This window comes from Pezoporus flaviventris, unplaced genomic scaffold (assembly GCF_033815535.1).
Source record: "Pezoporus flaviventris isolate CSIRO_AGI_PZ_B2104156 unplaced genomic scaffold, CSIRO_AGI_Pfla_v1 ptg000070l, whole genome shotgun sequence".
NCBI lineage: Eukaryota > Metazoa > Chordata > Aves > Psittaciformes > Psittacidae > Pezoporus > Pezoporus flaviventris.
This window is the reverse complement of record NW_026892618.1, coordinates 5,599,624-5,627,374: the sequence shown is the minus strand read 5'-3', so window position 1 is coordinate 5,627,374 and position 27,751 is coordinate 5,599,624. Positions and strand designations below refer to the sequence as shown.

At 39.3% G+C, this 27,751-nt stretch overlaps 1 protein-coding gene and 1 long non-coding RNA gene across 5 annotated transcripts; one reads left to right on the top strand and one right to left on the bottom strand.

Annotated features, from left to right (window-relative positions):
* On the bottom strand, positions 1 to 24,652 carry HSPA4L (heat shock protein family A (Hsp70) member 4 like). Of its 2 annotated transcripts, XM_061472186.1 has the most exons (19): positions 24,410 to 24,652; positions 20,354 to 20,411; positions 18,820 to 18,960; positions 17,642 to 17,764; positions 16,043 to 16,142; positions 14,238 to 14,371; positions 13,091 to 13,335; positions 12,925 to 13,001; positions 11,576 to 11,727; positions 10,967 to 11,073; positions 10,375 to 10,508; positions 8,930 to 9,132; positions 6,351 to 6,452; positions 5,707 to 5,844; positions 4,622 to 4,747; positions 3,403 to 3,510; positions 2,368 to 2,487; positions 1,759 to 1,920; positions 1 to 1,319 (listed from the first exon to the last, which is right to left on the bottom strand). In XM_061472186.1, exons 1-19 carry the CDS (start codon positions 24,514 to 24,516, stop codon positions 1,125 to 1,127), a joined length of 2,532 nt encoding a protein of 843 aa, XP_061328170.1. In that variant the 5' UTR covers positions 24,517 to 24,652; the 3' UTR covers positions 1 to 1,124. The 2 variants fall into 2 exon arrangements, with proteins under 2 accessions (XP_061328170.1, XP_061328171.1); XM_061472187.1 differs by lacking the exon at positions 6,351 to 6,452.
* A 156-nt stretch (positions 24,653 to 24,808) lies between these two features.
* On the top strand, positions 24,809 to 27,513 carry LOC133278927 (uncharacterized). 3 transcript variants are annotated; one of them, XR_009746728.1, is made up of 3 exons: positions 24,809 to 24,917; positions 25,410 to 26,449; positions 26,922 to 27,513. It is a non-coding gene; the product is annotated as an uncharacterized LOC133278927 (long non-coding RNA). The 3 variants fall into 3 exon arrangements; XR_009746727.1 differs by lacking the exon at positions 24,809 to 24,917 and having other exon boundaries at positions 25,192 to 25,523; positions 26,344 to 26,449; XR_009746726.1 differs by lacking the exon at positions 24,809 to 24,917 and having other exon boundaries at positions 25,192 to 26,449.
* The last annotated feature ends 238 nt before the right edge of the window (positions 27,514 to 27,751 follow it).

Sequence of the window (27,751 nt, the reverse complement as noted above, 5' to 3'; positions counted from 1 at the left end):
TAATACATTACAGACATTTTCATTAGGTCAACTAAATGACCAAAGATAACTGGTAAGCTATGCAAGTTCATCAAGTAGATTCCACCTTTGGGGTAATAATATCCAGTTTTTAAGTTCTTTTGTTTAGCTCCTTGAACAAAAGGTTTATACACCAAGTACTAAGGCTTAGATTAAGCTCTCAGGATATCTTTCAAGTTTGCAACAGCATTTAAGCAAATTCAAAACCAGGGTGCCCATACCCAGCTCACATAACACAATTTTTGTTGTTTCCCCTTCCCAGCACAAGATATAATCAAGATGTAGATTTCATTCCAAACAACAGAAGTGAAATAGTAACATGTGCAGTAAGTCATTTTCAAGGGAAAGCCATCCAACAGTCCTTGTATTTTCTACCCCTTTGTACTATTATCATTAGCATCATCCTATCATAAGCACAGTACATTATGTACAGCAATGTGCACCGAGACCATTCACTTAGTTCAGCATGTGGCAGAGCCATTATGCTGCATTATTTTGTAACTAATATTGGTAGTGGTATGGGAATCTCAAATGTTTAAGCTTGTATTCTGTTTATATGAAAAAGACCAAACAATTCTCATGGTACATCAATGAGATGGACTAGAATGCCAACTAACCTCTATTTTAATGTTTAAATTATAACAATACAGTAACTAGAAAAGGTCAGTGCTTCAAGTGACAAGTCTTGCCACTTCAATTCCAATATTTTTCCAAAATAAAGATGCAATTAGATCTACACTTGAGCATCAGTAGTGCAATACAGTATCCTTTCCTGAATAAAGGGGCTGAGGTTTATCCACAATAAAAGCTTTAAATAAGGTAGATTGTTGCCATTTATATATCAATTCTGTATGTTTGATATAAAATATATTGGGAAAGCTTAAACTGACTTATACAATCTACATTTGGCTAAAGCTCCACATAAGCAGCATCAGTGGAAATGAACATCAGAGATGTACTTAATATAAAACACTTTCAAAACTACTCAGCAACAAATGACAGAAGGTTGACTAAGAATAACTGAACATCCGAAGTGTGTACCAGACAAAAAGAATGGACCCTGTGGTTACTTGCACTATTTTAATTGGGTAAAAGAAATGCAAGATTTAGTCCACTTCCATTTCTCCAGGGGGTTTGGTCTGCGGAGAATTGTCCTTGGTTGGTTCAGGTTTTGTTTCAGTACCGCTCTGTCCGTTCACTGGTCCATTGTGTTCACCATTAGCTTTTGACTGCCCATCACTGGGAGGCTCTATCTTCGGTCTGGGCTTGTATATAATGGGGTTACAGAAGTTATCCAATTCCTAGTTGTAACAGAAGTGAGACAGTAAGTTCATTTGGTGGCACAGGAATCATATTCAACTAAAATGTCCTAAATTTGCTTCTGCTTCTTAATGACCTGGAATTTAATTTTCAAGGACTAGAACTTTTCAGTTATATCAGCTTAAAATAAAACCTTTCAACTAGCTAAAGAGCTGCCAAACTGTTAAAAGCCTGTATGGCAGTGCAATTTCTATTAAGACTGGTGCTGTAACTTGGGCTATTTTAAAAAGGCTTTTAAAGAGGTACTGCTGTAAATCAAGAACCACAGCTGAAGATCAGTAAAACTACTGCTCCCTCTATATGGATCTTTTTAATAGCTTTAAGATCCCTGCAGATATAATATTCTTACTCGATACAGAGGCCAGAATCTCATTTAAGGACAAACTTACTAGAAAGCAAGAAGTACAAGAACTTTTTTACCTTAGATTTTGTCACTATTTCTGCCACTTTGACAACTGGATCCTGAGTTAGACTTAGTTTGTTCTGGGCATTCATTTTGCTGTTCAGCCAATTCATTGCCTCACTAATGTATTTTTCCACCTTCTCCATCTCAGCAGGATCTAAGTGATCATATTTTTCATCCTAAGGAAAGATGTATAGTAATTAATATACGTTTCTCACCCAATTAAGTATTTCATGGACACATAATAAAATAGGGTAACATTGCTACAACCTGATAGAAGTAGTTTTTAAACAAGCTCAGTAGCAGGAGCAACTGCAGAACACCACAGACAGGACTCTATTTTTAGACATTTGAAATGCTGATTTTAAGTACATACTGTTCAAGTGCAGGACAGTAATGAAGCTTTAAAACTGACCATAATAAAGTGACTGTTTAATTTATGTTCTCATGAAGAAGCCATTTTTGCTAGCAGCTCAGAACAGTTCTACAAGTTCTCAGGAGGAAAAGCACAACAGCCATTTTAAAGCAGCTTAACAGATAATCCTATAGGATCCTTTTTAAACACAAAAAACTACAGCCAAACTGAAACACCCATAACAGCTCATACCCCGATGAGTTCGCCCTACCTTATTTTTGTATGCTTCCACTGCTTTCATAAGGAGCTGAATCTTCTTTCCCAGGTCATTTAAAACTTTTGGTCTCTCTGCATGTTCCATGTATCTTTCCTGAATAGGCTGTCCAAATTTCTGGAAACAAGCACAGAGGTCTTGATAAAAAAACAAGTTTACTTTACTCTGGGGTCTAATACTAAAACACAGCACTGGAAGGAAGGCTGCCTTTAAATCCTTTTCTCACCCATTCAAGAGATTAACCTCTGCATTTTACTTTAGAGCCACAAAAAAATCCCAGATGTTTTAACACAAGTGACTCTCCTTGTTTGGCTTCTTATTTTGCAGTTATTTTCACCAAAATTAGCATCTGGAACAAGGCATTCAGAAAAGAAACAAGGCAAGATTTACACAGATGGTTTAATTTTGAAGTAGTTATCCTGGAATGTTCTTGTTTTCTCTTTTTAACTCTTCCCTTGAATACTGGCAACCCAGGCAAGGCAGCAGGTGTCAGGACGTATACTGCTGTTTGCATCAGTTAGTCTTCCCCCAAATGAAATCTGACTCTTCAACCTTTATCATTAGATATTAGACCAAAAATTTAGTTTTATGATACAGGTTTAAAAGACCACTGAAAAAAAGGAAAACCAGAGCATATATTGTGGAGCGCAATTCTGGATACCTGGGAGAGGAGTCAAACTACTCAAAAGCCTCTCTCAGACTGTAGCAAGACTGACAGAGAATTACAACAGCAATTACTTCATTGTCACTAGTGACAGTCTGCTTCATTTTGACTGTTTTCAAATTTGGAGCACACCCGACATTAAAGCTAAATTCTAGTTCCAAATATTCTGTTCATTTCATAACTCAGCTACATTCAGATAAAACCTGAATGTCCATACTTAAAAGTTAAGGGATTTACAAAACTCATGCATGGTGTGCACACACACATCGATCATTAAAAGAGCTTTGGTTACTTAGCCATATGCTTATGTAAATGCCCCCACCCCTAAATAGACACACATTTTTCTAGAAAATATCTTAAAATCCTACTCTTAATTCCTGAAGCTTATCCATGTACACTTGTTTAGGCTGGTCTTCTCCATCTTCATAAAGCCAGTTTTCTGTATCCTCCAACATCAAGGTTAGCTTGTTTGCATCCTGTGAAGCAAGTTAGGGACATGCTATGTCAGAGGAGATCATGACAAATGAGCCTTACCCTCTCAGCACACAAAGAAAGCCCCTGCTCAAAAAAGACTGTTTCATCACTTCAGGGTATTCAAAGTCACAGTGAAAGAAAACAGTGATTAACCTACTTCAAAGCCAAGATTTTACAGTATGATAGGAGAACCCTTACTAATCTGATTTGCAGCTGAAGTTCATGGGAGTTACACAGCTTCAGGACTGATTTTAGAAGAAAGGACATCAACATTCTTGCTTATTATCCTTACAGGGGAAGTACTGCTTCTCAGGTTCTCTGATCACAGGATGAAGACGACTAGACAAATTTGGAAACTATATACATAGTTGAAGGCAAAATTGTTTTAATTGGACTCCACTGGCTATAAACAGAGATGTTTAATTGTTCAGAAATAAAGGATCTTACCTATCCCCATAATTTACCCAAGAGATTGTTTTGAAAGTGGTATGGGAAAGACAGCCTCACACCCTTGAGTTTAGACTGGAAGAGCATCTGTGCTGCTGAACAGGTAATCCAGAGAGCAGACCTTAAAACTGCTGCTGGACATTAGCTGTTTCAGCTGGTGGCTTGTGTACCAGCCACTTTCTTTTAGATGGCTGTTACAGAGGCACAACTGTAGGACATGTGTTCTTTCAATGCTGCTTTTGCAGAGGCCTAGCGTACAGTTTCCTTCATTACCTTTACCTGAAATTTCAGTAACTTACCCTGCTTGAAAGTAGACAAACCACAGAGCTACAGGCACTCCATTTCTGTTCTTTTTAATGCTGTCCACTCACACCATTTAGAAGCTCGTAGTGATCTGTCTTGCTTTCCTACCCCACCACAGGGTTTTTATTTTCCACCTGCATTCTAATCTTTCCTTGCTACTGAAAAACTTCTCAATGAAGAACTCTGCATGTCAGCATGTCAAGTATCAGGTGCAAGCACAGTTTGAACTTAACTTCTGTGAAGTTAATCAATTTTATATTCCAAACATATTTAAGAGATCCCTGCAGCCTCATAACCCATGCTGAGAACTTACAAGTACAAAGGCATTTTTTTTACAGCAGTTGAAACACAGGCAAGTCTTACTTCTTCAGTGATGAATTTCTCAAAGACTCCACACAGCTTGTCTCTGAAGTCATACACATACTCTTCAACAGCGTTCTTAGCATCATTTCTTTCTTTCTCAAGCTTGTCTTGCATCATCATCTTCCCCTAAGGCAAAAAAAAAGCTTACATAAGAATTAAAAGCATTTCAAGTATCAAGCTTAATGATTACTCTCTTGACACTATACCACAGAACTCTGCAGATGCAGCCTGCTACTTCACAGTTACTGATTATAACTTTCACTTTCGTGTAGGTCATACTTACTGCAAGCAGAACTGGAACGGGGTTAAAAAATGAGTTCATATTTGGAAGCTGTCTGGCAAGTGCTTCAACAAACTGATCAAATATTAATAATGATCCGACCACAACAGGCAGGACTCAAAGTAAAGTGCAAGTCTCGACTGTGGTTTGGCAGTCACTAGGAATCATTCTGCCCTACAAAAATTATTTAAGACTTTATTCTTCAGACTGACCATGTTTCAGAAAAGAGCTTATGTTTGTGGGATCTTCACAAACATGATAGCTACACAGTTCAGAAAGGACCTTCCAAAAGGCAAGTTTTCTGCATGTTATAAGACTTCCCTACTGATATAGGACTTCATGGGCAAAAATATGATCTAGTGAAGCACACAGTTTCTGCAGAGCACCAAAAGGTGTAAGTGCTACTCCTGACCAGTATCAGGTCAGTCAGCAACAATTAGCATTCCTGTAACATACTGTGTAGCCTTCACTGGCTGTCTGCCTGCCTGAGGACAGAATTGACACTTTGACAGGCTAATAGGTCAAACTTGGGCAGTTCAGTCTAGTGAAATTGGAGAGTTTCACAAAAAAAAAAAAAAAGGAAAAAGCCCCACCAAAACCCAAAAAAAAACCTAACCAACCAAACTAAAAAAACAAAAACAAAAACCCACCAAAAAAATAAACACAACCAAAAAAAACCCAAACCCAACCAAAACAAACTCCAAAGAATTCTAAATTAGGCAAAAAGTTTATGGCTTCGTATACTTTCTGGATTATTATTTCCAGGGACATTCATTTGAGTACTCATCTGTTTTAAGCTGCTTACCTCATTTTCAATATAGCAATTGATAAGATCTTGTCCCAGCTGTCTATAGAGGCTTGCCTGTATAGGGAGGTCAATACTCTTGACTTTTGTTTTAGCCTTTGGCTGGGATGGATGTTCATGCACGTCTCCAGAAACAACCTGTAGAAACACTTACACTATTAAGAAACTTAAGAATAGAAATATGACCACATTTGTGCTCAAAAAAAAAAGACAAAAATAGTAAGACAGCTACAGATTAATCATACGTAAATGAAGCCCCTAATTAATCCTCTGCTATTCATAATCACCACTACCTTAGTTTTGAACCAATTTGTGGAATTTAGTTTCTTTAAACATTAGGTAAAGAGCTGTTGAGAAAACCTGTTCAACAGCTAAAGACACTGCATATTCTCCTTGATAATGTTTCCCCATATTCAATCTCCATTATAAAACTACATTAAACAAGCTTACTTCAAAGCCTTAGTCACATACTGTGTTGAAAATGAAAGCTCTAAGATAGGATTCTTAACTTAGGCATTTCAATATAGCTGTACTTCTCTCAATAAAGTCCCATCTTTTGCACCTAGGAAGATTAGCAACCACACCAGGCAAAACAAGTCTCAGGGAAGCCACATTACATTTCCTTATCAATACTGAATACAAACTTTTGCTTCTGTTCCTGCATTTTCAGTTTCCTCATCTGCTTGGTTCTGTTGTTCAGCTTGACTTTTCTGAATGCCTTCCTCTTGATCAACCTGCATTTTATCCTAGAAAAAGAGTTACATAACTGAATGCAAGGGTTTGCTGTAAGATTTATGACTGATGTCAAGTACAGTAGATCACAGACAACATATGGACGTACAAGGCAATCTTAAGACTTTCTGAATTACTATGTTTAAACAGGCATTTTGATTTGAGTACTTGTATTCATAGCTTTCCCAAATTACATGAAAGTTCTGTTTTGCCTGTCCACCTTGAAATAATTAAGTTGCCATGTGTCCTTATTATAAAATTACATTAAGCCTTATGAATACTCCACTTTAAACTAGAAATAAATAAAAATGTAAGCAAAGAACATTCTAGAAACATACCGCCACCACAGGCAACAGCAATAGGTTCTCTATGGAACAGACAGAACTTTTACCTCATACCATTTTCAATCTAAACTTTAAAGTTTGTAATCCAAAGCAGAATTTAGTAACTGTTAGCTGCATCTGTCTCATGGGACCATAAAAATTAGTTTCTGTAGTAGCCTCTTGGAGCACAAGACCAACTGTCTTCCTTCCCTGTCACTCAAAATTAACTAAGTTTCACTTAAACTTATCTGTAATTCACCTATGCTTTAGTCTAAATTTAAGGATCTTAAACACATCACCAATTATTGCGCTGAGCACTTGGTTTAGTTTAAGTAATACAATTCCTTGCCATCGTTGCAAAACACTTTTAACAACACAGTCAAATACAAGCCTAAAGTTTTCAGGATGACTCCAATACTTGGGACATCCAGAGTATCAATGACTAAGGAGCTGTAGCCAAGGTCTCAAAGGTCTAAGATTACTTCCATTACAAGGAACTACTGGATTCACAAAATACATACGCATGCAAAATAACTTACTTAGTTCTGCAAGACACAAGAAATAGTTATTTAAGGATTTCAAACTCAAGCACAGGTGCCTGTGTTAATTTTAGCTATATTAACTGATTCAGCAATCTTTTAATGATAAAAGTTGAAATCAAGAAGACTAATTTTACCAGACACACATTGTCACTTCAGAGTAGGAGAAAAAATAAATAGCCTCATATACTGTTCTTACTGTTCACACAGAAGAGGCAACAACTGGAAGGATCTATTTTGCCTACACAGAAAGGCTAAAGCGGGGGGGGGGGAGGGGGAATAATACATATATACACCACAAACCTCCTCCTCAGAGTCGAGGGTATCATCCTCAGTAATGAAAGGTAATTGCTGACAAGCACCATTGTAAAACAGAAGATGTGTTAGTTGAATGCAAGTACTACAGACTGAAAGCCTGAAGATGGAAGTGGTTACTCTTGTACTCAACACACTCATCCTAGTAATGTCCACATGCAGGACACCTACTGCATTACATGCCAGCTGTCACTCTGAACTGTTATTCACTTCCAAACAAGTATCAGAGGCAGAGCACTTGTCCACAAGGAACTGCATCATGTTTGGCATTATAAATACGCTGAACTTCCTGGAAAGCAGTATAGTATTTCAGGAGTTGCTTACACCAATTATGTAATGCTAATTGTGTAACCACTTGCTCCAATTCCTGTAGTATATGCACCTGAAGTGGGAAAAGCTGCTAAGGACATTTTAAAAGATAATTAAAGAAATGCATTCACCCCTTCCTCCAAATAAAGCTGCCCAATGTTTGTTTTCTGTCCAACCTTACTCAAGGGCACACACCCTCAGTATATGCCTGACAGCCTGTGAGGCTGGTCACTCTGCTGAGCGCTTGGCAATCTCCAGGACAGCAGGAATGCGAGGCAGCAGCTTGCCCACTGCTTTATCCTCTTTTTCTCTACACTGTCATCTCTCTCCCCTGTGAGCTGTGACATAACCAGAATCCCAAGCTGTAGGAGGGCACAAGGGAAAAAAAGGAAGGCTGCTGAGGCCATGGCATGCTGCAATATACTCCCTGACACCCAGCACTATAAAGTAAGTTGATCCTCCTAACACTAGAATGAAGAGAAGTTTATCTTGCTAATTTCTCAGTATTAATGACAAAGGTGCTGCACATTTATTTCCAGTAATTTTCCCTTATGAGCTACCAAATCAGTCTGTGAGAACTTAATGTACTTCAGTACTGGTAGAAGTGCCTTTAGTGAATGAAAGGTTACCAAGAACAAGTTTTACACATATACAGAAATACCACATATTTTTACCAAATGAAAATGTAGTACCTGAGGAAAAACAAACCTGCCATTTTATAGCATCACTAAATAACACTAAGACTAGTACAGAGGTGGTAAAGAACACTGAAAAAAAAGGTGTTTTTTGGTTTTTTTTTTAGAATCTGGTTTAACATTCTTTTTTGCTTTTAGTGCCACATGTCACCAGTAGCTTAATAATGTGAAGAAATGTGTTACATAACTGAAACAATAATATAAGGGTGGAGAAGCAATAACTGTCTAAAGCTTTACACTATGATTTAATCTCTTACTATTGGCTCTTGTCAGAATTACAAGGAGTGTAGATATTTACAAGTTTACATACCAGCTCATCATCTCTGCCTTGGTTCTTACTTGATGATTCAGTGTCCATAGGAGTGTCACTGTGATCTCCCTCTATGTTCTGCCTCTCTATTATAGAAGCATTAGCCACACTGAAAAGGCCATGAATATTGACGCGCACTTTAACTTTCACTTTGGAATTGTCACCATCATGTTGGGGACCCACATTCTGAACAGTGAAACGCCCTTGCAAAAAAAACAAACAAAAAGATGGTTTTAATTTTTGTTCAAAAAAATAGTGAAAGAGAAAAAAAGGAAATAAAATATAACTCCTTAAGGGTGTTAATTTACATAGTAACTTCATGTAACTTTAAACTATATTTGGAAGCTTTCTACTTAGTTATCGATTTTACAACATGAACTGTAGCTACATAAACTAGAGCCTGCTTAGTTAAGATGGTTTTGCTTTATCTGTATTTCAGAAAAAAAAACTTAAAACCAAGCTATGACTTTATTAGGTACTCTACTTCTCTGTTCTTCTCTAACCATTGCTCTAAAGAGCCTACTCCATCTTGAACAGGTCCTTTGTCCCCATAAAAAATGTTAACAGAGATAAAAGACTGTATCTGAATTTAGTTAGCACTGATGCACTACACATTTTGGAGCATGAACAGCGCTTATCAAGGCTTCTAGAAGCAGCAAGATTGATACTTCGTCTTGCAACTTCCTGAAAATTTGAGTGTAAACAACACAGACTGCATACACAAAAGAGAATGTTTTTTCCTAAAAACAGACTTATTGCGTAGACAGCTAAATAGGCAGCACCAAGTTTCTATCCAATTCATAAATCAGTAAATAAAATTGTGTATTAAAGACCCTTAGGAATATACTATAACTGCAAGTAAGGTAGTATCAGCTACCAGGAAACTTATATCATCTAACACTTTATAGACTCTACAACAGATGCCTATTGAATTCATCTTGTACATTCAGATTAACGGCATGAGACATGCCAGGTATCTGTCCGAACAGGTAACTATCTAGTCTAACATATCTATTCTCATCTAATTTCTTTGAAAAATCCAGGCTGGAAGGCATACAGCCACCTTATCCATTTTACAGAGGTGGGGAAAAAAAAAAACAAACCAAGAAAACAAAGGCACCCAAAAAGCAGGCAATAGAGCACTACATTCTTCGTACATACATTTTTGGAACTAGAGTGTCTCTAAGGTCTCTTCCAGCCCAAGCCATTCTGTGATTTTTAAAGCATTCAAACAGTGACAATTATTTTTTTTAAGGAACTACCGAAAAAAAATGTCAATACCCTTTGATCAATGCATCTAAACCAAAGCAGCAAAGTTGAGCCTTTCTAAAGAACCTAGGCTGTTCTATAACCTAGGAAATACAGAAGTAATAGATTTTAAACAGGAGAACCACTTTCATTATCAACAGTAGTTCTGTGTAAGGGTTTTATTCAGATGTCCGTACCTATTCTGGAATCAGGATAAGGCACTTCATGTGGATGGGTGTAGTAAGCTTCCAGGTCAAAAGGTTCTTTCTTGTGAAAAGTAATGACTTTTGAGAATGGAGCAGCATGGTTCTTACTGAAGACTTCGCACTCCCTAAAGCATTAAAATATTAAGTATGGTTAAACCACTGAGCATAAAGATGATTAATCAAAATCAAGGGATGTTAATGATCAGCAGTCATATTAACCAAGCAGATACATAGTTTAGTTTGAGTCAGTTTACGACAAGAGTAGCAGGCTGAAGGCCTGTAGTTCCCAAAGCTGGACTAAGCATTCTGTGTCATACTTAAAGATTAAGCAACTCTACACAAACGTTTTTAATTATATTTAATTAAACATATTTCCAATTATTAAGCAATTATTAATAAGCAATTATTAAATATCTTTCTAACTATTAGCTGCAATTCAAAACTTGTAATGCAGGAAAAAAAAAAGAATTGAAACTGTTTGAGTGGATGACAGCTTCAAAGGCTGAAGCCTTGTCTTTTCCATAGCTCAACAGATTTCTTTCTATACACAGACATACTTTCTAGTAGGCACCATATAACTTACCCTGTTCCTTCTTCATAAGATGATTTCCATCTCAACGTTATAGAGTAAGGAACAACATCTGTGATGGAAAATTCACGCACTTTAAAAGCTGGGGAAAGAATTGCACACTAGAAAACAAAGACCAGAATTTTATTATATCCATGTAGTCAAATAAATAGCAGGTACAGTAACTAATACCCAAGTGCAAAAGGGTTACAATTAAAAGAGATCACATGGAGGTCCTGCTTATGACAATTTTTAATAGTAGCTTCTTATGCTTAGTAGAAAGTTAACTAAACTGATTGATATAACTAAAATAATAGTAACAGATGCTACTTCCAGTGACTGTCAGTAAAGATACACAGCAATGGCTGCACAGAAGTGGAGGGCAGTTTGAGTCACCAAATTTAACAGGTCTCTAAAGAGACCATCCTCCTAACAGGAAACAAATTATGCACATGTAATTTATGTTATTATTAGAATGTAACAACCATTTATGACATGGCCACTGTCATCAACTGCTGAAAGAACAAGCAAGATTCTACATCTTATTTCAGCTTCTGGTTAGTTGTATTCATTAGTTCATGATGTTAAAGAAGCAATACTCAAGTTGTATTGCAGTAACTATACCTGCAAGGCACAGCCTCTTGCAACAGCTTCGTCAGCATTTAGCGTGGTGCTTATCTCTTTACAGAAAAAGCTAGAGATCTGCTCCTTCACTGCTGGAATCCTAGTAGCCCCACCTACTATTTCTATACTGTAGATATCTTCACGTTGAAGTTCTAGAAAACAAAGTGCATGGCCTTAAGTTATCAAGACATCAAAAAGCTGTCTTTGGACAACCAAAAAGAGGGTAAGAGTTCTCTTATTATCTTGACACTGTGACAAGTACTGAATATACTCAGTGGCCAACAAGGTATTTAAACTAGGTTTGTCATGACCTTTTTGTCCCTCCTGCAGATTACAAAGTTTTCTGGTTACATAAATCTGGATAATACAGAAGCCAAGCATTAACGAGGACAGCTCTTCTTTAAAATGCATTGTCTTTAAAATGCATCCTCTTCCTGGTTTGCATGAACTCAGGAGTGTGAAATTTATTTTTTTTTTTTTGGCAGCCCTGCACTACTGGACAGTATCTCACCCCTCCCAAACATTAACAACAAAACTAAACCCAAGTATGCCTCATTTTATGTCTGGTTTTATTTCGGTTGCCAATGAAGAAAAGCAAAACCCTTAACTAAAAGTATTTAACAAACATTAGACTGTGCTTGCAGGGTAGCTTTTTAATTTCAAATTCAAGATACGCATATGAAATAATCACAAGCAACTGTCAGTCCTTGAACCACCTCTGCTCAGGAGTTATTCAGGTCCTTTCTTCCTGTATTACCTATCTAGACAAGGAATAAAGATAAGCAGAATTCTTCCCTTCTAGTTGAAGATGCTGAAATTAGGTGTAAACCCTTTTCCTCCAGAAGTCTAACTCTCCTTTACACTATATTAGGCAAAAAATATTAAAAAATAAAATGTTATTTGTACATGCTTCAGATAAATTATTTCAAGAATATGCTGCCAAATTCTCGGGTCAGTGAGGACATGTATGGATCACATATGGAACAGGCTGGCCGGTGATCCGCAGTAAAGAGTAATACTTTTTCCCATCATGGTTTTGAATTGGTTGCTTTGTATTTTTAACTAAAATAACCTTTTGGAGTGCCAACCTTTTCCATTGCATAGGGTGAATGAGGGTCAATAAACCAAGGCTGCAGAGTGGTATGTGCACTAAATGAGGCAGGAACGGGATCATGCATACATGACAAGCATACGAATGGAACTTACATTCAACTTTTCAGTACTTAGCTTTGCAATTCTAATAAATACAAAAATACATTAAAAAGATAATCATTAAAGAGATCTAGGATAACTGGATTACTAGTTATGTTCTTGAACCAAAAGCAGTACCTAAATTAGCTCCTACTTACTAGCTTGCTCCATGGCTGCTCTTAGGGGAGGCTCCACCCTGGACAGAAGGGCAGCACACAACTGCTCAAACTGAGCTCTGCAGGAACAGGGAAAGTGCTTTGCATTACAAGACAGCTTAGAGGCCATGGTTCACTGCACACTTCAGCAAATGTTAACATACAGTACCTGTTCATCTTACTGGAGACATCAAGGTCATTCATGAAGCATTCAATATTGAGTGGAAGGTCAGAAGCATTTGCACTCATAAGCTTCTTGAGTTTTTCACATTCTTGATACAATCGTAGCAGTGCTCGGGGATTCTCTTTTACATTCAGCTTGTATTTTGTCCTGAATTCCTCAGAGAAGTAGTCTACCAAAGCCTCATCAAAATTCCTACCACCTACAAAAGGGTCAAAGGTAGTAGCCAAGACCTGCAACGATGATAAAGAACATATATTAATTAGGCAACATTTGGTTAGAGATAGCTTTCATATAGACACCGGTTTCAGAAGGTCACACCTTTAAAAACAGGTTTGATAGTGAAAAATTCTTTGTGGTTTTCTCACCATCTTCTATGCAGTTGCCAGGCAGAACAGCTGAATTATTGAGTTTCTACCCCCCCAGATAAAATATTATAACATCTACCCTGTTATTTTCTACGATGCTGCAGCCCCTACCCAGTATAATAGCTGACTACAGAAAGGCAGACTACAATAGCTATTTTGTCACGCCATTACTAGTTCTGTGTCATTTACTCAAAGCAGAAAAACTTGCTATCATCTTCTACATGACTTCAGACAACATTCTGCTACCAAAGACAAGTTTATAAAAACATTCAGCTATCAGCAGCTCACAGACAGAAATCTCCAAACCAGGGAGTGAAGACTGTCCCATTTTGCTTCACGTCCTACTGAATTTAGATTCAGAACTGTCACAGATGGCAGGAAAAAAAATATCACAGAACAATTCAGGGAGTTCAACAATTTCCTGTAAGTCAGTTGCACGACAATGCTCATGAGACTACCAGAATATGCAAATATTTCAGTGATACAACTTGGCACAACAACTGTGGAGTATGCTTAATTGTCAAGTGCTTTTCAAAATACACCCCAGGATACATCATTACTGCATTTTCTAAAAATGGGTTTGCTGGAATAGGCAAAACAAAAATTTTTTGTATTCAGCATTTGCTATATACATTTATTCAGTTAAAAAAACTGAACAAACAAAAAACCCCACAAACAAAACAACTTCCACAGAACACTATTCTGAGTACTGTTCAATTAAATACTTCAGGAATATGGGATTTGACTGTACAACTTAAAAATATTACCTTCAGTTTTCCCTTGTTAAAAGCACAGATTGAAACCTGATATGCAGAGTGCCCCATATCTACAAAGACCACATTTCTTGGCTTCTCTTCCAAGGCTGGTAGATCCTGCTTGTATATTCCATATGCTAGTGCAACTGAAAAACACCAGGCCACAGAAGTTAGAGGACAGCTGTGCACATCTGTAAAATATGCACTAAAAGCACTAAAAGAAGACAAACACTACTTACATTTATTCATTCTGCACACCTCCATTACTTTGCTCAAACACAACATAAGGATCAAAAGTCACAAGTTTTAGACCATTATGAGTTGCCACCTTCTTAGTTTTTATTTCTGATTTCTAGCTTTACTTGTAAATTACCTCATTTTCATTCATTTGACATTCAAGTATTTTGTCTAATCTAACATCTTTCCAAGAACAACCACATGCTGCACACCTTCAAAGCACTAACTTAAGTCAGCAGTGTATGTGCCATCATAAATTTAAATTTCTAGATTAAGAGGTTAGCAGATTTGTTACTTTTCCTTCTGCTTAAGAAAGCCTGTTCACATATAAAGCAGCTCATCACAAAGCAAGTTAATATGTTGAAAACATTTTGCACTGACAAAGGGAGGAAACATGTCATGTGAAGGTTTAACACTGCTACAGCATCACCTGGCACTTCAGTTTGGCTTGTAGCCCAATTCACATTATCATCTATGAAATCACAGATTAGCCTTATGCCTACACCCTTCCTTTGAAACACCTGTCAGTGCTTTTTAGCTCAGATTTAAAAAATTCAACTATGCTCAAAAGCATGCTCTCTTGGAAAGTTGGTTGACAATTCCTAAAAGCAAATATTTAAATCAGATAAAAATAAGGTACAGTTTTAAGAGCTCCACCTTTAGTTCCCATGAAGTATAACATACTTCTGTACTCTACCCTGGAACTGACCAAACCCAGAGGAGGGCACTAAACAAATTGCTTTATAGAAACAACAGCTGTGCCAATGCTAGAGCTGAAATGGTTTCCACACATTTAAGCTGCCATGATCCTACAGACTTAATTTGGATATTTTGGAAAGCCTCACAGTTCAAGTCATTTCCAAATACGATCAGCAAGTTTGCTTCCAAAAAAAGCTCCATAAAAACACAGTTTATATAGAAGCAGCTTTTACAGCATACAGATTATGTAGTTCAAAATGAAACTTACACATTTTCCAATTTCCCTTCAATGTATCTCACTTCAAATAAATATTAGCTTATGATAAAAAAAATTCTCTAATAGTTCCATGATTTTTGTTTTACTCCAACACACCCATCTTCCAGTAAGCTCAAAAGAAAAACCTAAAAATCCTCCCCAAACACCACGTTAAATATTTACTGTAATCTGTCAGATGCAGGTTACATCTGATAATACTGTCCTATACTACTATTTAATACAAGTGCTGAGAATCTAGGTCAGGTGCACACCGCAGCTGGATCATGAGGAGATTTTGAAGTTAGCTCAGGCCTTCCCAATATTGCTGCTGCAGCTCCACGGGACAGCAGAGGTAGGTAAAGATACCAGCTCTATTTCAGAAGCAGAGTAGCTGTTTTCAAGTGGTACTGTAGTCAAGTTAGCAAACTCGAACTCTTATTGTCTCCTAAATGCTGAACACCACCCCATCAAAACAGCTGCTGAGTTTCCAGTTCCCAAGCTGGATCGGGCAGTACTAGCTGGGATAGCTTCTTCCCAGGCTCCAAATTGTGTAACACGAATATGACATCACCCTCACAGATTCAACAGCCTGAATGGGTGAAATAAAATAAATGCTGTCCTTTACCTGCAGTAGTTTCATTCATCAACTTCAGACAATTTAATCCTGCAATCTGTGCTGCTGCCATTACAGACCTTCTCTCAGCATCAGTAAAGAAACTGGGTACCTGTTTCCAAAAAATAATTACATAGGATATTGTGAAATATGGACTTTCTAATTTAAAGAAGTTAGACTTACCCATTAAGCAACCCTGTAAATTTCAATACCACAAAAACCTGTTAAAAACTAACCTCAGATTAATAGGCAGTCTGAATGTAACAGCTAGGTAATTTATTTTAGTGCATATTTCAATTAAATACACAACACAACCAAAATTAAATGAGAGGTAGGTTTTTTGTTTGTTTTTTTTTTTTTCTTAAACAAAGCAGATTTAAGCACTGAAAAAAACCCGAAAATATTTTCTCAGGTTCTTCTGATGAGTATTAGCTCTTAAAAATCATTACCAATTTCTGACTGTGCTGCACAAATATTTTCAACACAATACATATTCAAACAGAGCCTAACAATAAGTTGCTGCAGAAGTACTACAGTGGTGCTGGAACTAAACTTATTGCTGTTTCCAGTGGGAAAATCTGTGTTCCAACTGAACCTGTATCCAGTTTTCAGTTATCATCTACCACAATGCCAGCTTACAGTGTACGACATTATTCAGCTCCACCAAAAACAGTCAAAGCATAATCAGAGCTCATTCAGAAACTGGCTGTGATCAGCTAGCATATCTTCAACTCCAGTTAAGCTTAAGACTTAGAAGTATGTTCATAGCGTATTTCGTTAGCTGCCATTGTGGTGCATTACCCAGGATCCTCCCTGTGTGGGGGAGGTACTCTCTGTGTGTTTATATACCATAAGGCAGCAAGGAAAAAGATCAAACCAGATTTCTAACAGCTAAAGTACACAGCTTTCCAATTTCCATGTGTCTGACAGAAGAAATAACCACAATATTTCATGCCCAGACTTCTCACCAGAGAAAGAGCAGAAGTGAACAGTAAAGAGAATGTGAAAAGCAGGCATTTAGAATTTTAGATCAGAAACAAAACCTCATCTACAATCTCCCCTTCCCTACTCCCCCACCATGTGTAAGGACACTAGCTAAAGAAAACCAACCTAAGTAAAGCACCCAAATAAAAAGCCGTTTTTAAACATACAGGTAACTCTGAGCTTTTCAGACTGCCAATACAACCCTCAGAGAAAAAGAGTTCAGGCAACTCTCATATACACTACAACTCATCAGTGTTAAACCACATAACAACAGAGATTTAACACAAATTTGGGAGGTTCTTTGGAACTGTGGAAGCTACGCTTACAGATCCCATTTGTAACAGGAACTGCAGAGACTGGGATTACTTTATATAGCACTTGGAGTCAGCCACTCTGGATCAGCTTAGGTAGCATGTTCTTTCTGAAAACACCCTCTTGATTTAACAGATGTGCCATCTTCTCATACGTGATTACAAAAGTATTCTCATTTTAATAAAGTCCCATTTTCAGGGGGATGCAGTTTCTATCCACTACAGGTATCTCTCACCAGCACACCATGGTGCAACTAATACTGGCTTACATGAACATCTCTGTAAGAAGAATTGCAATATATATATTCCAACTTACTGAAATCACACAGTCTGCCACAGGTTTCTTCAAAGCACTTTCTGAAGTCTCTTTAAGTTTGGCCAATAACATCCCTGTAATTTGTTCAATTGCAAACAGTCTCTCTTCATCTAGATATCTCACCTGAAACAGAGAATTGCAATTCTGTAATAAAACATCTCAACTGAACAACTCTTTTCCTGACAGGCCACCATCTCTCCAGCAATCCCAAGCACTCCTGTGAAGGGAAACCCATAAAGATGAGCAGCAGCTATATTTACCCTGGCAATTAGTATGATATGAGGAGGTATACAGAACAAAAGCTCACTTTCTGTGGTGAATTGCTTTCTCCTAGGGCTTTGAAGTACACTAAGTGGGAATGATTGGGAGATACGCTGCAGCAGTGCAATCCTGGTCCAAATTAAAATTGTAAAACATAGACACATTCAGAAACTGAAGCCAGAAAGCCTGAACTTTGAGAAGAGCAGTTTCCAGCTACTCAGTTTGGAGTAAAATGAAAAATAGCTTACTCAGATTACATCCTGTTCTCCTGAAACTTGGTCTCTGCATGTTCCCAAGACCTAAACTCAGGTGACACTAAAAACCATACACTGTGGACATAATTCAGGGTCACTGGAGTAAGTTAAAGTGAAAAGCTACCAATGTGACTGCAGAAAGCTAACAGAATTGGTGAGAAACCTCGATGGCCATCTCTGAGAAAGTACAGTACTCGAGCACATGTTACTTCAGAGAATAAGATACTCTTCATCTCTTAGTAACAGCAGATTTATAACTCTGTCAATTTTCCTGAAGATAAATGAAACAAACTTAACCTTTCTTGGGGTGAGGGATATTAACATTTTATAGTATACCTACATGGGAGACAATGCAATTTTTTCACACTACTTGATTACTAAGAACAAGTATGTAATACAAAATAAGTACTCTAGCTCTTCCTGAACATTTAAAGAAGAGAATTAAGTTGCAAGAAGTGAGAAGCACAGCAAAACCATGCTAAGGCAAGCTCTGTGGAAAATAAAAGGTGTTACTGTACTGGTTATCACTTGAGACTTCTTTTCAAAATGATAGGAATATATCGAGTTTTCTTAAGGAAATGTAAGTCAGTTCAAAAAGGAAGTTAAGTGACAAAGGTCAGAAGTGCTCATCTCTACCACTCAAGATACTCTGCACAAACTCACCTTTACTCCTACGGAGCCATTTGGCATCTTCTGAAGCTCATAGGGAAGCCTAGCCCTTTCAGCTTCTATGTAAGGATCTTCAAATGCTCTTCCATGCAGTTTTTTGAAGCCATGCAATGTGTTTTTTACATTTGTGACAATCTGTGGAAAAGATACTTTAATTACCCATGACATAACCAGACATGCATAGAAGACCATCCAGAAAGGAACTCTTGTTATGTTGGGCTTACTGCACCTCCTGAAAACCCATGTCAAGGGCCACACACTTACTGGAATAGAAAGAGTGGGGGGAGACAAAGCAGCATCTTCTTTTAATTTATGGTCTCCATTGAAAAAAAAAATAAAAATCAAATTTACTTCCCTCTTTAATATCCATTAGCTTGCTACCATCAATTTTCACAACTTTTTATTTTAGAGGAGTTTTCTGATACAGTATGCAATATTTGAGACCACGTTACGTACTGTTGCAGTGGCTGTATGCAAGAACAAATGAGGCTATTACCTACATTAACCTTAAACAAAGGTTCAAACAACGAAGTCATTTAATTTCCTTTTAAGTTCTCCTCTAATTCAGATCCCATCTGGACATAAACCCTCCTGACAACTCAGTGTTTCAACCTCGTTACTTTAAGCACAGACTTTTAAGTAAAGAAAGGACCAGAAAAAAATCCCAATAAGCACAGCATTAATGCACTCAAAGGCAATTATTCCAGGATAATCTTCTCCAAGATAACCTAGTTTACTAGTCTAAATAAACTGGGAAGAGTACTGACAGGACACCTTCCCACTACCAGAGTACAGGGCTTGAGCTCAGATAAAGAGTGTAAAGTTTCTCTGAATGGAAGTGATACACTGTTGGCATGTACTGACTGCTCATGGTACCAGCGGTAAGGTTCTATTACTTTGATATCCTCCAGGCAAATTTACAGTTGCCTACACACTACACTAAGGGGAGGAAGTCCTCAGGGTGCAAACATGATGCACAGAAAGAGGGCAAGACCCAATCTAGTTTCAGTGTGTAGGTTTACATATTTTCCTTCCAGAGGAAGGTTTTCCCAGGTTGCAAGTGAATTTACAGAAGATCAGAGAAACTTTAGTTCTGTTCAAGGTCCCAAATTGAGACAGTAAGGTAGTATGATTCACCCCCTTTACATTAGTGCAGATACAAGTTGCTGCTTAACTGCCATTTTCAACTTCAACTTTTCTAAAACATAAGCACATGAACTCCTCACCCCAGTAGGGAATTAATTATGAACTCTCCTCTCACTGTCAAAAGTATGCAAGACAAAACAAGTATCTTTTAACAGAGCTTTTTGTTTCTTCCCATTTTTTACTCTGACAAAAAAAATACAGAATACAGTTTCAATTTTAATACAAGGAACATACTTGCTGAAGCAGTAACTAATTCTGTAACATGTACACTTATCATAGACATTTACTTTCAATGAGAAAAACATCAAATTCATCCATTTTCTTCCCATGGTTCAACAGCAAATAAGTCAATAAGCAACAGAAGAGATTTCGATCCATTTACCTGGCTCTTTGCTGCATTCCCAATGGCCCGGGTCTTGGATCCTAAAGATATACATGCTCTAAGTAAAAACAAGGAAAAGAAATTCAGCATTAAGAGAAAACATAATGAAATAATTCCACAGTAGTTTAAAACATTCACAAAAATTAAAGTAGCAGAACATAAATGTGGTATTTAATAATAGTATTTTATGAAGCGCCAGTTGAGTTTTCTTGACTCAACAACCACATTCCTACTGTAAGAGCCACTGGCAACAATAATCAGGGAAAACAAAAACAACACAAAAAAGAACATGTAAGCTCAGTTCTACAAACTGTTGAGTGCTTCCCATGACTGAAGGCTACCAGGAACAAACTGCAAATAGGCAAAAGTCTGCGAACAGCTCCCAGCAACAGGCGGCTTGGGAAGCTGCATAGTGCACAGCCTCTTGCAGCTTCACAGGTACTACTGAGCATCTCTCTCAGCCTTGCCTCTGGCTTTAGCAAAGGCTATCCCAGGTCCACACCTTCATTTCACTGGTATGAAATACAACTTGAAATACAAATCCCCAGAAGGGAACTGATCTGGCTAAGACCATTCAGCAGTAAATAAGAGATGCAACCCGGATTTAATGTTCAAATTTAATTATTTAATGAATGCATAAAGGTCACCACAGTAGATTGCTTCCTGCCTCCCCTCCATCATCTCTACAATGAGGGCACTGTATGTAATTTGAAAGTATTATCTAGCAACCTCTTCTGCTGTAACACCACACTGAACAGACAAAACCTTCTCCAGACTGAACTGCTGCAAACAGACAATGCACTGCCCTACATTTGCAAATATGCAGTTCAGCTTTCACAAACAGTTTTTACAATTTTTAATGTCACTTAACACTATAGTTATCAATTATGCTTATTAATAAGAAAAGTCAGGTAACAGGAAATTAAGAAAGGAGCAAATGGTTTACAAGTAATTTATTTTATGGATAATGTGCTAATACTATTCTATCACACCTTTTCAGTGTTGGAATTTGAATCTGTCGACAAACAGCATCACTTGCAAATACCCTTATGCAGAGGATGAAGCACCAAGTCAGCCCACTGACATTCCTGCCATGGTTTACTTCAATCACTGAATTCCAGTACAGGGGAATGGTGGTTTCTTCCTTCCTTGGCTGGGAAGCAGAGATGTCAAAAAATAAAACATGCTCTCTTTGGCTCTGAAGACTTCAATTATATCCATGGCAGTCCTTTAGGAAGCACATCCAGCACAAGGATACACATGCCTCAACTGGCCTGTCTCCCCCACTACTACCCTCAACCTGCTCTAAAGTGAGCTTTGGAACAGTACACAGACTTTTCTAAAGTAGCAGCTCTTCAGCTAAAGGACATTTCAGTACTCTTCAGCATTGTTTTGGAGAAGCCACTACCATGTCATTTTACTTAGTTTGTGATTACACTAATTACACACTATCTGAAAAAAGTTACTGAAGAATTATGAGCTTATTGATGATCAACTGTTTTTTCACAAAACCACAGTGGTGAGGCACAGCACCTGAAAGGGCCATTTGCCACTAGTTTAACAGACCAGGTGTTATAGAAACACATGAAACAGACTAGCTGGAGTTCCCAGTTCTGAAAAAGCCAAGCATCAGTTCTCATCCAAAGAGACACTATGGCCAAAGCCCTCAAAAAGCGCAAGGTCTACTGAAATGGAAGGTCTAATGGCAGAATCTTTTTCCTTTCTAATTACCTGTGCTAAAACTTTAAAGATTACACATTTTAAGGAATGCTAACTATCCCATACCTTAGATTACAGAACGTAGGTTTTAGGCAAGATGAACATTTTAACAACTGGAATGCTGGATTTATGAATTACTAGTGCTGTATTAAATTGTGAAAATATAAATCTTCACTGCTTTAGTCTGTAGCACTGAAGTGTGCTTATACTACTGCTGTACTGTTGACAGGTACCTGAACCAGCTCAGAAACTGGAAGCCAGCTGCACTAATTTGTTCTGCCCAGAAAGAGCAATCAGCCTGACAGAGCACAGCCAGGACTGCCTTATCTTTAGGGCCTAACTCAGTTTACATGGGTTAATAGCAACACACTGCACTTGAAAATGTACTCATCAGGAGCTAGTTCAGGTGTTTTTATGCCATGCTACACAGCCACAACAAATCTTAATGCTTTGTATTTCTGGGAGTAAGTCCCAAATGTTTGTGACATATCTAATCAATGCTAACTATTTGTTAACATTAAATATCTAAATGACATAAGTGCCTCTATAGGAACACATAAATAAAGAGTTCATTTACTGTGTCACTGTGTGTAGTAAGCATAAAAGTTTGATCTGCCTACATCAGTCAAATCCTGTTTGAAGCAAGGTTTAGTTACTATGATAAACTTTTACAGCAGTAATAAACCTGCTATATTTCCATTAACTTCTTTAGTTTCCCTCAAGACAACAGCATTAAAAAGGAAGCTCCTCATTCTCCTATAGTGCATTTTGGAGAAAGAAAAGAAAAAAGCCAGGAAAAAAGTCACTTCAAGGGAGATAACTACTGCCTTTAAGTATCTGTGCACCCCAGATGCTATCCTGCTAACTGTGCTTTTAAACCCATTTCATAACCACTTTGCAAATATTTTGAAAGTATAACTGCTCCAGCATTACTGGGAGAAATACTAAATGCAGAGAAACCTGTGTGGAGCCTCCCTGCAAAGAATGCACTCCAAAAGTACCTAAGAATTGGAAGTGCTCTTCATCATACAGGGGCAGAAAACTGCAGCTGCCTGAAGATTCTTGAAGCAACAATTTCAGGGGCTTCCTTGCACAGAAACTTGGAAGGTGCGAGAACTTTGGCTCTTAAAGGATGCACAAAGATAATGCCTTCTTGTGAATTAAGGTGACGGTATATATATATTTTAAGTAGTAATTAAAGATATGCCTAATACAGAAAACATGCATTTTAGCATTCGACTTTGTTCTTTTAGAAAAGAACTTTTCAGAAAGCAAATAAGCCCTACATTTCTCCAAGATCAAAGAGAAAGCAATGCTAAAGTTGTATAGCCTCACATAGCAGAAAACAGCGTTCTACTGTTGTCTACAAATTCTTTTTAGAAAAGCACCATCCAAACCCCATTTTTATGAGCATTATACGAATTCCTGACTTCTCGAAAATTACGCACAGATGGAGCTCCAAAACCCCTAGACGTATCCCATAGAAACAAAGAATCTCCACCTACTCCTGCGTATCCCATCATCACGGCCGCTGCCCGCTGCCCCCCCTTCCTTGCAAGACCTCGGTTTTCCACGGCCAACAAACGCAGAACGGTGCGAGTAAGAACAGGTTTACGGAGAATCATCGCGCCACTTCCCCGTTTCCCACAGAATTAACGTCCTCCTCCCTCCTACCCTGTCTCACATTCACTCCATCATAAAATTGTTAATGAAAATGCTCCAAGCCCCGACAACGGCTCTAGAGTTGGGGAAACACACGCTCTTATCCACATCGACAATAAACTAAAAGTATTAAAAGGGTAGAAAACAACTCCCCATAAATCCACTGTGCCCCGAGAGCCGTGTGGCACATCCAGCACACCGCGGTCCTTCAAGGACACAGAGGAGTCAAAAGCTGGAGGCGGGGGGGGGGGAAGGGAATTGCTCTTCGGGCAGTCGCCTGCCCCGACACACGCGTTTCTGCGCCTACTGAGCACACTGCCCGTGTGACCGGGAGCGGGGCGGCCGGCGAGAAGGGCCGCACACAGCTCCCGACCGATCGCCAGGCCTCAACCACTGACAGGTCCGGGCGCCGGCCAGCAGAACCCCTCTCCTCGCCCGCAGAGGAAGCAGGAGCGGCTGCCGCCTCAGCACGGTCAAGACCAAGCGAGGAGCGTCCACGAGCCGCGGAGAGAGCAAGGCCTTGCGGGGATACACGCGGCTCCGCCCGGTCGCTCCAGGAACCCAGGACGCCGGGGAAAGGATTGGGGGAGGCGGGGAGAAAGGGCGATTGGGTATGCCGCTGAGGCAACGAGAGCGAAAAGTGTCCGGAGGCGGCCCAGGAGCGCCGATACTCACGGGGTGCAGCGGTCACTGTACTCATTGGCGATAGTCTCGATACCGCCGCTGCGAGCGACGCCGATGTAGCAGTTGAGGAAGCCGAGATCAAAGCCGACCACGGACATGGCTGCACCTGGGCACTCCCCGCCGGCCTGCGACTGTAGCGGCAGCGGCTCCGGTCTAAGGTGCTGGAACGCAGCTCCTCACCCTCCTCTCTCCCTACTGCGGAGCACCGGCCACCAACCGGCAGTTACCGTCCTCTGCGCACGCGCGCTGAGCCGGCCGGCGGGGAATCTGCCGGGCGCCGGGCGCGACTTCGGCACTTTCCGGAAGCGCTCGGGTTGCGGCCGCGGCGGGCGAAGCGCATTCGAGAAAGATCTGGAAAGGGAGGGACTAAGGCGTTATCTAGAGAGACACCCCGTACGCAGACGTCACCGCTGCGGCGGGCCACGCCCCCGCCCCCATTTAAAGGGCCCGGCGGGCGCGCGTAGCACTTGAGGTGACGGTGATCCGTAAGGATGTGCCTGTGGGTGGGTACTGCTGCCCGCCTTGACCAACTACATGTAAGCGCTGGTTGCAACACAGTATAATTTAATGTGCTTATAGCAATTCAGAGCAATTAGTGCTGGGAGATTATTAAACCGGTTAATACAACCGTCCTCGGCAGCTGGAGCTGCCCGCAGGAGTGGGGCTGGCCAGTTTTCTCTCACCTGGTGGTCCCTGGCCAAGGCCTTGCAGCTCGCCCTGAGGTGAGGGGCGGGGCATTGACCCGGTGGCCTGGAGGAGGCAGTTGGAAATTCCCAGGGCTTCAAGGCATGGGCTTAACCCCGCATTGAAAAGCCTAGAGAGCATTGCGTATAAGTCCCATGTCCAAAACAGGTGGGGATTGCTGCAGGTGCCAGGGAGAGGCGGAGGCTTCCAACCTTCAAGCTGTGTCTTTCTCCCATAGAAGAGCTGTCCCAAATTTGTGCCTACATATCCCAGAAGCACACTCACCTTTGTAATTTTTCTTTCTTAGGAAAAAAAAGATGTCATGAAACTTGAGTTACCTCTACTGCAGCTGCCCCATTTTTTATGGGTATCATTTTTACAGCAGGCTGAATCTCTACAAGACATATGCTGGAAAAGCTCTGTAAGTATGTATTTGCTTCTAAAAATGCCATTCTGAATTTCACACAGTGATGACATCTTTCTGACACAGCATGTGACATTGCTGCACAATTTGGTTCTTCTGGAGAGGCTAAAAATAAGCATTCAGCCACTAAACTGGATTCATATTTCGGTCAAGAGTTTTAGTTGTCTCTCCATTTGCTACTGTTTCAATGGTCTAGTGCAGGACTAGAATTTTCCTAGTGAAGATGACAGATGCCATTTCCCTCTCAAACCTGCAGGAGTAAGACAAGCCGCTGCTAGAGAGTTATTTGTAACATGACTGCTGTTTATCAGTACAAGCAATGAACCACCTCATTTTCCTTACTAGTATTAGGATATGAAAGGTAAACCAGGTTCAGTCCCATCTGCAGTAGCTAAGGAGACAAATCCAAACTCAGGGTTCTGCTCTGCTTCTTCAGTCCCTGTTACAAAACCAGTTCTCAGTAATTCAGGGTATTGCAGCATCCCACTTTTGTGGCATCACCGAAGGCTAACTCCTGACAGAAAAGAAACCTTGGGCCAAGAGATCGTATGCAAATGCTCTTGTGTAGCTATGCAACATTACTAAGCCAGACCCAGCAGAAATTGTGCAACCTTGCAGCCATCGCTGCAGAAGCACTGGCGTGTCTCACATCTCAGTAGAATAAATCAGACTGTGTGCAGCTTCCTACTGCCACTGCAGAGTTATTTCTGGCAGCCAAGCCAGCTGGTTTCAAGCAGCAGACAGGAGCGCAGATGTGTGTAGACTTTCACGATAGCAACAAGAAAGCGCCAACAGACTTTATTTGCTTTGTCAACAGTAAGACTGGGATGAATTGGAGGTGAGATTGTAAGCAGGATAAGCCAGTAAAGTCTTTCATGAAAGTCTTGCGTGTGTGCTTCCCTGCCGTATTGATTGCCCAGCCTGTGAGTATGAACAAAACATGGTCAAGCCACATCAGCCACAGACTTGCCTGAGCGTATCCCCCCAGTCGTCTACTGTCACTGTAGCAATCTCAGAATTGGGGTTGTCTGAGTCTTTCCAGTTCTTGGCATGTTGGTCACATCTGCATTTTTAGCAGCTAAAAGAGATTTGTACTAAAGGAACTAAGGTTTTTTTTTTGTGAAACTTCACTGGTTGTGGAGAAATGTTAGGAATGCTGCTAGCCTCAGTTTCTTTGAACATAAGCATTTTAATAAAGGCTGCCTAAATGCTCTGTTTGGTCCCCAAGATACCAATATTCCACAAGGTTTGGTTTCTGTTTTCTTTCCCCATTGAAAATTATTAGGTAAGAAATACAAATAGGAGTCTCCTCATTTACGTACACTGCAATATTGAGAAGAATTCTCAACCATTTTAAACTTTCTAAAGAAATAATGTATTGAGTGTTCTGTGTAGGTGTGTGGGTCTCTACGTTTCTGTGCTGTTTCTGCTTAAAATGCTGCCAGCCAGGCTAATGTTCTCAGTGGTGTTTGAGTGATGGAACAGAGAGAAAAGTGAGTTGCTGTATTTCCTAATGCAAACTTAAAAACAACCAACCAAATATAACCTCCTTTGCTGTCTTGACTTGTGCTTTAGAATACCATGAAAACACAAGCTAGAAATAGGTTTTCTTTATAGTGTGGTTCAGGTAGAAGCGGTAGCAAGCTGATGCCTATGCATTTTTAACAGTGGGCTCTGCTGACAGGCTAGGGGTACTGCTGTTTACAAACTATACTCAGGTACATGCCATGATTTGAAAGTCAAGATACGTAACATTTAGTGTGAATAAAGCCAGAGCATTGAGAATTCTAAACAAGAGGCAAATATTTTCTTGGCTGCATTTCTTGAATGAAGTGAAAACAGTGGTCTTTAGTTCCCTGAAAACAAATTATTTAATTTAGTACATTCTTAGTAACAAAAACACCAAATGATTTCTTTAAGGTATTGTTTGCATAACATTTAAACTAAAAATATGCTATGCAAACAATGAGGATTCTAAAATGGACACTCAACAAACAAATGTTCACTCACTGTTTTAATCAGATCCTGGACTCCCTGAAACATTGTAGTTAAAAACATCCTTAATTTTGTCATAAAGGACTAGCAAAGGACATTGGAGGGTGCTCCACATAAGAAAGCATTAAGCCCCTCTCATGTGCGTATATTCATAAAGCAGTCAGTGGTTCCTTTATATTGACATTCAGTTCCCCCTCTCTGCACGCAAATAACAAGGACAAATCGTCACT

Excerpts from the sequence above, each read along its gene's own strand:
- HSPA4L (XM_061472186.1), bottom strand. The coding sequence starts at position 24,516 with ATGTCCGTGGTCGGCTTTGATCTCGGCTTCCTCAACTGCTACATCGGC. Across the intron at positions 13,002-13,090 it reads GTCTCCAGTAAGATGAACAG|AGCTCAGTTTGAGCAGTTGT; the intron begins GTACTGTATGTT and ends CTGTTCCTGCAG. Across the intron at positions 10,509-10,966 it reads TCTTATGAAGAAGGAACAGG|GGAGTGCGAAGTCTTCAGTA; the intron begins GTAAGTTATATG and ends TTAATGCTTTAG.